The sequence below is a fragment of the Mixophyes fleayi genome, chromosome 9 (genome assembly GCF_038048845.1).
Source record: "Mixophyes fleayi isolate aMixFle1 chromosome 9, aMixFle1.hap1, whole genome shotgun sequence".
Taxonomy (NCBI): domain Eukaryota; kingdom Metazoa; phylum Chordata; class Amphibia; order Anura; family Limnodynastidae; genus Mixophyes; species Mixophyes fleayi.
The window spans coordinates 37157088-37169207 of NC_134410.1; the positions used below are offsets into that span (position 1 = coordinate 37157088).

At 35.9% G+C, this 12120-nt stretch overlaps 1 protein-coding gene across 1 annotated transcript; it reads left to right on the forward strand.

Moving 5' to 3' along the window:
• Window positions 1–393: 393 nt before the first annotated feature.
• Window positions 394–4044, forward strand: ZIC3 (Zic family zinc finger 3). The gene is made up of 3 exons (XM_075186006.1): window positions 394–1533; window positions 2503–2666; window positions 3072–4044. Exons 1-3 carry the CDS (start codon window positions 561–563, stop codon window positions 3258–3260), a joined length of 1326 nt encoding a protein of 441 aa, XP_075042107.1. The 5' UTR covers window positions 394–560; the 3' UTR covers window positions 3261–4044.
• Window positions 4045–12120: the final 8076 nt, after the last annotated feature.

Consider the following 12120-nt stretch of genomic DNA (forward strand, 5'->3'; position numbering starts at 1 on the left):
ACGGTTTAAAGAATGATCACAGGTTTATGATGTATAGAAAGGAGGTTAGAGGCATCCTTAAATTAGGGATCTTTTTAGACAAATATTTGGGCTCTATTTAATCAATTAACACATGCAGTGCTGGAGGAGGCAGCCCCATATATATTTGCTATATATCTCAGTCAGTTGCAGCACCAAAAGGGTTAAGCTTACCTGCAAATACTAAACCTGAGTAGACCAATCAGGGAACAGATATTAGTGAAGCTACCATATTCAATGCTAAACTCTGTCAATCAAGAGTTCACAGGCAAATGGGTGCCTGGGGCTGGACTCCTATGACACTCCCACAGCTGAGTTTCTATTGGTGTAATTCAGACTGCCTCCTGAGTTGGTTTATGTGTGAGGAGTGAGTGATTGACTTTATCAGTCCAAGGACATTACTCTGTTGGAGAGGGTGAACTGTTTCCTGGATTTCCACAAGCAAAAGAAATAAAAGCAAAACTTATTTTTGTTATCATTGCTTCTGCATGAACTGTATCCTGTGCTGACCATTCAGTCGGTCTGACTGCTCAGGCTCATTCATGACGATGCTTCTAGATGGAGGACCTCAGTTTCCCACCCTGGGAGTTGGTGGTTTTGGGACAACTCGCCATCATGAAATGTCCAACCGAGATGCTGGCATGGGGCTTAATCCGTTTGCTGAGCCTTCACATGCTGCAGCGTTTAAGCTAAGTCCAGCCAGTCATGATCTCTCCTCAAGCCAGAGCTCAGCTTTTACCCCACAGGCGTCCGGATATGCCAATGCGCTTGGGCACCATGCTGGGCAGGTGCCATCGTATGGCGGTGCTGCCTTTAACTCCACTAGAGATTTTCTTTTTCGAAATCGGAATTCTGGAATTGGAGATGCCGCCTCTCCAGGTGGTCAGCATGGACTTTTCGCCAGCCATGGCCCCCCTGGAATCGCTGAACCCCCAGGACACCTGATCTTCCCAGGGCTTCATGAACAAAGCTCCAGCCACACTTCGCCCAATGGACATGTGGTCAACGGGCAAATGCATTTAGGTCTCAGAGGCGATATATTTGGACGTCCAGATCCTTACAGAGCTGTGCCCAGCCCCAGGACAGATCATTATGCTGCTGCCCAGTTCCACAACTACAATCACATGAATATGAGTATGAATGTGGCCGCTCATCATGGCCCAGGGGCATTTTTTAGATACATGAGGCAACCTATCAAACAAGAATTATCATGCAAGTGGCTAGAGGAATCGCCGATGAACCGCCCGCAGAAATCATGCGACAGGACATTTAGCAGTATGCATGAGCTGGTCACACATATGACAATGGAACATGTTGGGGGACCAGAACAAACAAATCACATTTGTTACTGGGAGGAATGTCCTAGGGGAGGTAAATCTTTTAAAGCAAAATACAAACTGGTTAATCATATAAGGGTGCACACTGGAGAAAAACCTTTTCCGTGTCCATTCCCTGGATGTGGGAAAATCTTTGCACGCTCAGAAAACCTAAAGATTCACAAAAGAACTCATACAGGTAAGAGATTGAGGGGGTTAATACCTATATATTAACTGAGTTGCAAATATATGTATTTGTATTGGGCCTACATATACGTAAGTTACTATAACTTTTTAGTTTTCATCATTTTTTAAGTTGAGACTAACTCATTTTATCATATTGCAGTTTAAAGTCATACCAGGACAATAGTTTATTTGTCTAAAACATTATTATTAGCTGTTTTTTGTTGTTGTCTTGTCTCTGGCATGCCATGAACAAATAAGAATCTGTTGAGTGATGATTCACTTCCAAGCAGTTGAGTTCCTTGCATACTGTTAAGTAAACTATAGAAATGCTAATTAAATCTCATTTTCACTCACTTCCGCTCTCTTTCTGCTCTTGATTGGCACATCTCCTAATTAAAGCAGTGATACTTTTGTCAAAGTATTTTTATTTGCAATTCTGTGTTTAATTAAACTCTTTGCAAGCCAAGTGAGTTAAGAAAAGAGAGGGTAACAACTAATCTCTTCCCTTCTGTAACACATCTCCAAAAAAACAAAAAACGGGCTTGATATTTTAAACTGATATAGTTGGCTAATATTGTCCTCTGAATAAGTACTCTGGGTGTACTGGTGTTAACAATTCTGATCAGGGCCATTGTTATTTAAAAGCCACAATAATCAAATTAAATTTAGCTGTAGGACAACAACTATCAGACTGTTTGACCAAGTTTATAGGATTTGTGTAGGTGTTCCTTTGTATTTTATTATGTGTCAAATTGGCTAGTTAAATATTTTACCATGATATGCAGGTATCCGTATGGGAATATTTAGGAAGGAAATCATCCTGCCTGAGCCAACAATGTGAATTGCATTAAGTAAAATCAGAGGGGCGAAACTGTTAAACCAAAAGCCAGTGAAAACTGGAAATATAAATAAATAACACATCTATATATATAATGTATCTGGCAGCTGAAGCTTTATAACATTCTATATATCCTTCCATCAGGTGAGAAGCCGTTTAAGTGTGAGTTTGAAGGATGCGATCGACGGTTTGCAAACAGTAGTGACAGAAAAAAGCACATGCACGTGCATACATCAGACAAACCGTACATCTGCAAAGTCTGTGATAAGTCCTACACGCACCCTAGCTCTCTAAGGAAACACATGAAGGTAATATTTCTTATTTTTATTATTTTGCAGAAGTTACTTTATAAAAAAAATGCCTTATTTTTAATATTGAAGATTTACTACGTGAAAGAATTTGGGGTTTATGCTGTAAAAAAATTACTGCTTGTTTGGTATTTTTTGCCACCTATACCTTGTATATTTTCACGACAAAAAACAATTACTATATAGTCTGTACAATGTGTGTAAGTAACATGAAACTTTAAGAGTGATAACACTTAATATAGTCATAGGGCATGTAAACAACTGTGCTAAACATTGATAAACAAAATGCCTACTTCAGTTGCTATAGTGCAAAAGATTTACTTGATGCTCTTGCGCACAACAGTAATATTTTGACAGGAATGAAGGAGTTATGAGGTGTAATACATGTTTTGCTTTTTTTTTTAGGTACATGAATCTCAAGGGTCTGATTCATCCCCAGCTGCCAGCTCAGGTTATGAATCTGCCACCCCCCCATCAATGGTTTCTGCCAGTAGTGAGGAATCTTCTAAAACTAGTTCAGCAGTAATTCAGACTAACAGCAACACTCACAATCCAGGATTACTTCCACCCAATTTTAACGAGTGGTACGTCTGAAAAAAAAAATGTACAAAGGCACAATCGCGCTCAATATAAGGACCAAATGACACACAGCGACCAAGATGGTTGTTCTACCAAGGTGGAAATGGAGTTTATTATACAAACAACAGTATAGGGCTTTGTTTTATTACTCTGGATTTTTTTTTTCTTTTTAAAGAAGGCTGTGGACTTACTGTGTCCCTTTCTCAGGATCAGAAAACATATTTTGGCATTTTCATTCCTTATCCTTTCTTTTACAATTTCTTTAATTTTAACAATTTTACCTTTTTTTTTTTTTTTTTGCAAAACAAATTATAGAAGGTTCTTAACTGGTGTATTTAACATATAAAATTTTTCCTTCACCTTTTTGGTGATTGTTAAACTCTCATGTTCTTAAACCGTGCCAAAGTCTTGTTATGTCTTGAACTTTTTCAAAGCATTACACTTGTGAATGTATTCCTTGTCCTATAGGGTCAACGCTGTTGTTCGGTATATTTTCAGGATGGGAGTGTGTGTTAACTCACAGATTGTGACCGTTTAGTATACAGTTGCCTTTTGTAAGAACTTTTGTAAATATACCCATGATGCCATATTTATCGTCTGTAATTTAATTATTGATACAAGTGCCGGGAACTGAACAATATTTATGAAAAAAAAAGTTTTCTAACAAAACTCTGTATAGCTTTTGGTTATAACTGCTTTAGCATTAAAATTTATTGTTTTGAAAGAATTCAAATTTTAAATGGTCTAACAAGTGAGTCAATTTACTTTTTAAATGGTGCCGAAGCTTGCTTGAAAAATTTATACATTATTCAAGGATTATTATTTTTGAATGTTGTAATAGTCTATTGCTGCTGTTTAGGGAACATAGATAAATATCAAAGACATTTCAAACTAGTTGCTATTTATTTTAAGCAGTAAGATTCATAAATTTACCTTTCAACGTCTTTCAGACAAACAAATATTTCACAATTCAATTGGGTACCATGACATCTCTAATTAATGCTTCAAAAATAAATAGGTGTGTGCTGCTGTTGTCAAGTAAAAATCAAACACTTTGTTGAGTTAAACAATATTTTGAATGATATAAAATATAATGCCTTTATGAAGAAAGCTAATATTAAGATATTTAAATTCTTGTGTTCATCAAACCACATCAATGATAATTACATGTCATGTCTATTGCAAATCTTAGACATTTCAGCATTAACATTTTCTATTAAAAATATAATTACCAAAATAATAAAACATACTTTGATGCAGCTCCTGAGAAAATGCTAATATTTAAATCATTATTCCACTATCTACATATCTGCTGTTTGCAAATAGTAAACTGCATTTAAATATGTAAAGAAAAAAAAATGGTCAAAACAGCCTATAAATGTATAATATGTCAAACATATTTACTGTTATCATCATAAATGAGATTTAGATAATTATTTTCAAAAGGTACTTAAATGTTCCTTGGTTGTTTGTGACCTATATGTACGAGCGAGCGTGCCAGGTTCTGTATTTTTGTTGCAAAATCTAGGGTCAACTTTAACCCTCTCGGTTGATCATAGAAAAAAAATATATGAACCTTTATCTTAGTGAAGAAATGTGATAATAGTTGCCGTGTTATTGTTATTATCATACTGTGGTAGCCATTCCTTGGCTCCACCCCTTTTACTTGTCTATCTCAGTAGCTGGAGACTATACATACACAGTCAATAGGCATATGAGATTTTTTTCCAGATAACAATGCTTAGCTAAGCAGAAATGCATTACATGGCTGAATTTTTTAAGAAATTGTGTAATTTGTAAGACGGCGGCTATGTGGCACCATTTTGTATTATAAACGGTAATGAAATAATACTGAAATAGACATGGAGTAGCTAATGGTATGTCTGTAATGCTCACTAGTATATAGACATCAGTCATTGGTGAAGGTGAGGATAATCACATATAGCATCTTTAATTAACTGGCCTTTCTGACATATAAGTAACAGAATGCTATCACTGAATCTATAGCAAAACTACACTACAGTTCATGGCTTAACAAGCATAAAAATAACAGAATTATTTTCTGGATTTGTTGACTTGCAAAAATAATTATAAAAACAATGAATTATTATGCAGAATAAAACAAAATAATATATTTTATTTAGTTTTTTTCTAGCACCTAAAGTGCATTTTTTCCCCCAAGAATGTTTGCTACTCTATACAGTTATGGTGAGCGTATGTTTATTAGCAGAAAACTGCTAATACCCATCTTTAATTTTCTTTAAAACAACACAACAATTAGTTTAGTATCAGTATATGTCTATAAAATAACTTGCTGCATAAAATGGCATTTAGAAAAAAGTACATGAATTTTAAAACCACTTCTCAGATTATTTTCTTACAAACGAATAAAATTCCGATAAAATAGAACAAAATGTGTCTTTTCACATTTTTCTTTTCAATTGCCAATTTTTCACAGATTGTTGCAAAATCTAAATGATTGGCTCATTAACATATTAAGACTGTAGTAGTTCCAAAGAACAGCAGGGTTCTAACTGTGAAAAGATTGAAATGGCTGCATACCTTTGATGTTTTTGGGAAGTAGAGAGGTTAATGTTGTTACCTTCAGATTGATTCCTTGTCAGGTTTCATGAGCTTATGCCATGAAAACTACGTATTAAGAAGAAAATAATGTGTATGGTGACATTTAAAAATACATTCACTAAACCATTGGTTAGATTGAGGGTTTGAGCAGTGAAGTCGTTTTTAATGTTTATAATTGAAAATTCAATCAAACAGTTTTTTGGTTTTTTTTTTAAACAAAATACTGTACAGGAAAAGTGCTTGTTTTTTTTTTTTGTTTGTGATTTTGCTTTGCAATCTTTATCTAGATCTTGATTTTTCAAATTGCAACCTTGGAGATATGCGCTAGCATAGCGCTAGCGATGAACATACATAAAGCAGTAATTTACGCTTGGATTTGCAAATGTAGGGCCAAAGAGCCCTAGTTTGAGGCAAAAATAGGCAGCAATACATATTTCACACACTGTTTGGTGTGTGTGTGTGTGTGTGTGTATTATATACATATACTTTGGAGATGATAGCCAAAAAATAAATATATGCATGTGTGAATATTTATAAAAAAATAAAAAATTATATATATATATATATCACAGTCAGATGCTTGGAAGACAGCATAGGCAGAAATATCTGCTTGAACCTGCTGTCATTCAAAAGATTCACTCACGCCCTGTTGCTGCGTATAGTGAAGATTCATAGGAGAGCAGAGCCTCTCTCCTCCTAGCTCCTGAATGCGCTTAGCTTGTGCAGAAGCCTTTCATCTCCAGAGCACCGGAAGGGAAACACGATTGGCTCTTTTTTCTTTAAAGATTTTGGTACTGTTTCCAAAGTTTCTTATGATTTCTTTTTTTCCTTTGAAATATATGACTCCTACTAAGCTGATTTTTTTTCCCGTTTGCAATATGAACATGTGCAACTGCTAAGTACTGCTCATATTTAAGATAGAAAGAGCTCCCTCCTACATAAGATGTTCAGTGCTATTGGAGAATTGTTATTTCGACACTTCTTTAGTTATTTAGAATTTGTAAATTAGTTCTGAACTCTATGTATTTAAGCTTTCATCAAAAATAACAGTGGAGGTTATAATTGATTTTAAAAAAAAAATGGCTGATTATATAACTTACGTGTACATGAGTGCTCCGGAATACTGTATATTAGTTTAAATGGGTTAATATTCATAATACATTTTGCCATTAGGCCCTGGACACACCTTTGTTGTTAGAATTATAGTCACTGTAGAAAAAAATCTGCTCACTTAATTATTTCCAATAGAGAATCCAAAATATATACATATAATTTGCTTATTTTTTTTATTTTAATTGTAAAATAGTTTGCGACAGTTAAAGTACAATTTGTTTCCAAATTGTAAATACATGAAGATCCAATCGCCTAACATAAAGTTTCCAGTTTCAGTCGTCCTCTCAAAATAGTAGCCTACGGTAGCCATATTTCATAGTCTGAGAAAGTGGGGACAAAAATTTAATACACGGCGCAACATCCCAACCGAACGTGCTGTCACATTTGTCATTTTCTTTATAAAATCCGTAAGGTCATAGACTCAAATTCTATATTTATTTTGTCATTCTGTTAACATTTTTTACCACCTGTTGTGAAGATTTATTGCTAGTCGAAAGCAAGGGTCTAGTTGGAGCCGGGATTCCTCCTGCTCAAACTCTTATCAGAAACCAGAAATATTATACAAATCTTTAAAAGAAAACAAACCCAAAATAAGTGCTACTTTCAGTATAAAAGCTAAAAACTAGAAAATTTATTTTACTGTCATTTGGAAGGTACTGAAGTATTCCTAGTACCTTTGTACTGGATTAGGAGAATCTCTCTCTCTCTCTCTCTCTCTCTCTCTTTCTCTCTTTATATATATCTATCTATATATATATATATATATATATATATATATATATGTATATGTATATATATATATATATATATATTTATTTTTTTTTTTTAAATACATTGAAGGACAATGATATTTAGGTGGTTGTATCAGTTTCCAGAAGAGAATAGTAAAGAATGACAAAAATTTCCAGTTTGGCTACACAATGTCTAATCACATGTAAATTTAGTGTTGATATTTTCTGAGGGAGTATGCATGCTTGCACATGTACTTCTATCCATACATGTTCATCTTAAGTAGATCTTATCATAACATAAACTACATTTCCAGGACATACTTGAAAACAAAAGGTGACTCTCAATGTCTTCCTAGTAAAATATTTTTTTAAATAAATAAAATAATAAAATTCATTAACTAAACATTAGAAATATCTATTACATGTATGTTTATTTTATTTTTTTTTGCAAACCATCCTTTCCACGCATATTTCCTTGTTTTAAGTTTGTCCAAAAATGGGTAAGAAATCTGGTCTTATTGTTTTATTATCTAAGATGCCTTACCTAATAATTAAAAAATGCAATTCTATTCCAGCTAAAACAGTCTTTATGATATTTAGATTTTTAGGCCCACATCCCAACACTTTCATCTTCACCCACAGTCTCAGACTGACTGACCAACCTCCTCATTGGAGTGGCAGATTGGACACGCTAACAAAGTGTCGCGGACCCTGGGAAGATAGGTGTCTCTTTTAAGTTTTTGTGTAACCGAACTTACACCTCTTGCAGTGGCTCAGCTAAGTTACAGCAGTGTCATACTCAAGGCTAAAAGAAGCTCTTGACTCCATTCTTCAAGCGTCGTTCGGCTGTGTATTTTCAAGACTAGCTGAGTAGGAGGGGCAGAGGCCCACTAATTTAGCTCAGCAGGGAAAGAAGAGTTTCATTCAGTAGAAACAGAATACGTATGGGTTGATTTTAGTTCCCTTGCAAGTAACCCAGTATAAGGCAACTCTAAAACACAAGAAGAGGGTACTCTAAGAGTATATGAAAAAGAAAAGTTTACTATAATTAAAACTTTTATTATGTTATATGCTCTTAAATATAGGAACATAATGTCATTATGTTTTTCTCCCCGCTTTATTAAACTGTGCAGGCTCACTGTGTCTTTACATGAACCGTGTGCAACAGTCGCACTTGATGATATCTCTTGCCACAGTCACTTAAATACTGCAGTCTGACTCGAGCTATTTAGGATATAGGCAACATTATCAACAATTTAATCATAATACAGCTACCTATTTTGTTCGTAATATAATACAAAATGACAACACATCCAAACAGCGAAATATGTTGCATTGAAACATCATACTATGCAAAATGACGTGTACCGAAAACCAGACCTTCCAACATTACACCTTCCCCCTGGTTGCATTAAAAATGAGAGATATCTGATCTGAAAGCATTAATGATGTATATAAAAACAAACTAACAAAAAAAAAAATCAACAACCTTCACATCAATTAATTCAGTCCAAGAAACTGCAATAGAAAATTAAGTAGGATGTGGGATCAGAGAATTTGTGTAGTAGGTAAAAAGGGTCATGTTGGACGGTCTACCAAACCAGATAACAGTTAGGCCTGGTTTAAAACTATGTTTAAATATGTATAATAATAGTATCTCTCTAAAGTTGCACTACAACATAGTAAAAGATTTTACTTGGACACCCTCCCCTTAGCCGTAGCACCAGTGCTTCTCCATTCCTCTTATTGCGGCAAGTGATTGTACCTCCCGTGCCACACGCCATCCACCTCCCCTCCACCTCCACCGCTATTTAAACTAGGTTAGCTAAACTGAGCAGCCGATTATCACAGAATTGGAAGAGTCCAAGGAAAAAAAGCTACATGTAGCAGCCCCCGGGACTCTGGCTAGGAGGAGAGGCAGCTTAGTGAAATTATTCTAGCTTGGTGTTAGTCAACCTTAGAAAAAAAAACCACATACAATATAAAACATCCCATAATCTTTCAAGGGGTTGAAACTTTAACAAATAAATGTAAAAACTTTTCCAAAATGCTTTATATACATCAACTTGCTATTTACTTGTAATGTTTCCCTTAATATTTGAGTTGTTTTTTTTTTCCTTAGGTTAAAAGACTCTGCCAAGTTGAAGCTGTTGCAGACTCTAGCTGACTACAAATTTCTGTAAGACGATTGGTTACCAAGTTTGGTACACATGCTAGACAAGGAAAAATAACAATTTTGGTTTAGAATTAGAAAAACCTTTTTAATAGTTTGCTGTAATCCTTAAATGGCAGACATGGTTTAATTTTATTAGGAACAAATGAATTAAAAGTGTGATTTTTATATGTGTCTGATAGGGTGTTATTTTGGCTGCAATGGACGAATAGCAAATCTTATATATTTTAAAGAGCAATGACAATGATGTCTTCAGTTTAAATGGCACTTCTTTGGCTGGTTATAAATGCTGATTCTAGCTTCTAATTGTTCCTTTACACAAAAGAAGTGTAACTGCCTAATATACCCTGCAGGCACATTCAGTTTCATTGAGTTATTGTCAATGATGCAACTATTGTTTGACTTAGCTACCTGGGAATTTACCATTGGCTTTAGCCGGGAATATTTTTTTTTAGTTTCAGAAATTAAAAGAAACAATTGGGTATTTACAGCTAATTTTTGATTTGCACTAGTACAAAAATAGGTGCGTGTGTAATAATAATAGATTAAGGCTGGGTACATACTACAGAAAATGACTCCCGATATCATTAACGATTTTACCAACAACTGAAAGTCCCGAACAGCATGCTGATTAATGCGTACACACTATAGACGTTTAACATGATTTACCATCTGATATCTGATTTTTGTCTGTTATAACCATCATCTGTAAAGATCATGACTCCGTACACACAGTACATATATATATATACATATATATTTGCCGTCCCAGCAGCAATATGCTAAATATATTTAAATAAAGGGCTGAACTTCAGTTCACAAAACACCCACAAATGTACATCCATAACAGGATGTACCATCATCGCAAATCATTGCTTTGTGTATAGTGTATGTTTGGCAAGTCTGTTGACAATTATACATTTGTTGTGATTTATTTTAATATAAATGAAAAGCTCATGCTTTTTTTGCTTGTCGCCATGGCAAGAACGCTGCAAACACTGAAACGTAGGGAAAGAACTTGTTGGACCAAGAAGTGGTTCCAGAGGAGAGACTCTTTTTCATATATGTCCCTCCTATAGGAGATATGGGAATCCAAATGACTTCAGGAAACTCCTGCGGATGAATGATCCCACATTCCAGGAGCTGCTCCAGCTTGTCACCATACTCATCCAGAAGATGGCCCATATCCGCAGAGCAGAGACTGGTTGCTACCCTATGATTTTTGGCCACTGGAAGAACACTGGCTGATCTCAAGTACAGCACAGAAATTTCACCGCAAGCTCTGGGTTTGATCAAACCTGAGACCTGTGAGGCTATTATAAAAGTTATACAGGGACAATATATGAAGGTAGGTGAAAGAAATAGTCTGATTTTAAACAAGTTTGTTTTTACTGTCCCACTAGAATCACAACATTTCACAGACTCTCCTACTCTCTCCTACCTGTTCTTGTCACTTTCACCACATGTGGCTGCTGCTTTCTTTAGTTGCGGCTTGTCAGAGTCCTGAAATGTTGGGGGCCCTATTTGGGAAAAATATGGGTACATTTAGAAAATTACAACCAGCCCGGCATTAAATCAATTGCATCCCCGAGTAATAATTAGGCTTTCCTCCAGACCCAACATTAAAATAATAGTATTCTCATTTAATAAATAAACATATTTTCCTCCCTCCAAACAGCCCCCGCAAAAAAATTAATAGTATTTACATTTTATAAATATACCTATTTCCCGCAACCATCACTGCCATTAAATAATTCATGGTCACATTTAATAAAAAGACCTGTGCCATCACGCACACACATTATCACAAGCCCCCTGTGCCATCACGCACACACATTACCACAAGCCCCCTGTGCCATCACGCACACAAAAATTACCACAAGCCCCCTGTGCCATCACGCACACACATTACCATAAGCCCCCTGTGCCATCACGCACACACACACATTACCACAAGCCCCTGTGCCATCAAGCACATACACACATTACCACAAGCCCCCTGTGCCATCACGCACACACATTACCACAAGCCCCCGTGTCATCACACACATTACCACAAGCATCCTGTGCCATCACACACACATTACCCAAGCCTCCTGTGCCATCACACACACATTACTGTGCCCCCTTATGATCACACTGCACCCTCCATGCTGCTTTTCCCCCCTTCACCTGGCCCCCCTTCATCACTCTGTTCCATGCTCCCCCCTCTCCTTCATCACTGTGCTTTTCTCTCTCCCCCCCACTCCTTCATCACTGTGCCATGCAACCCCCC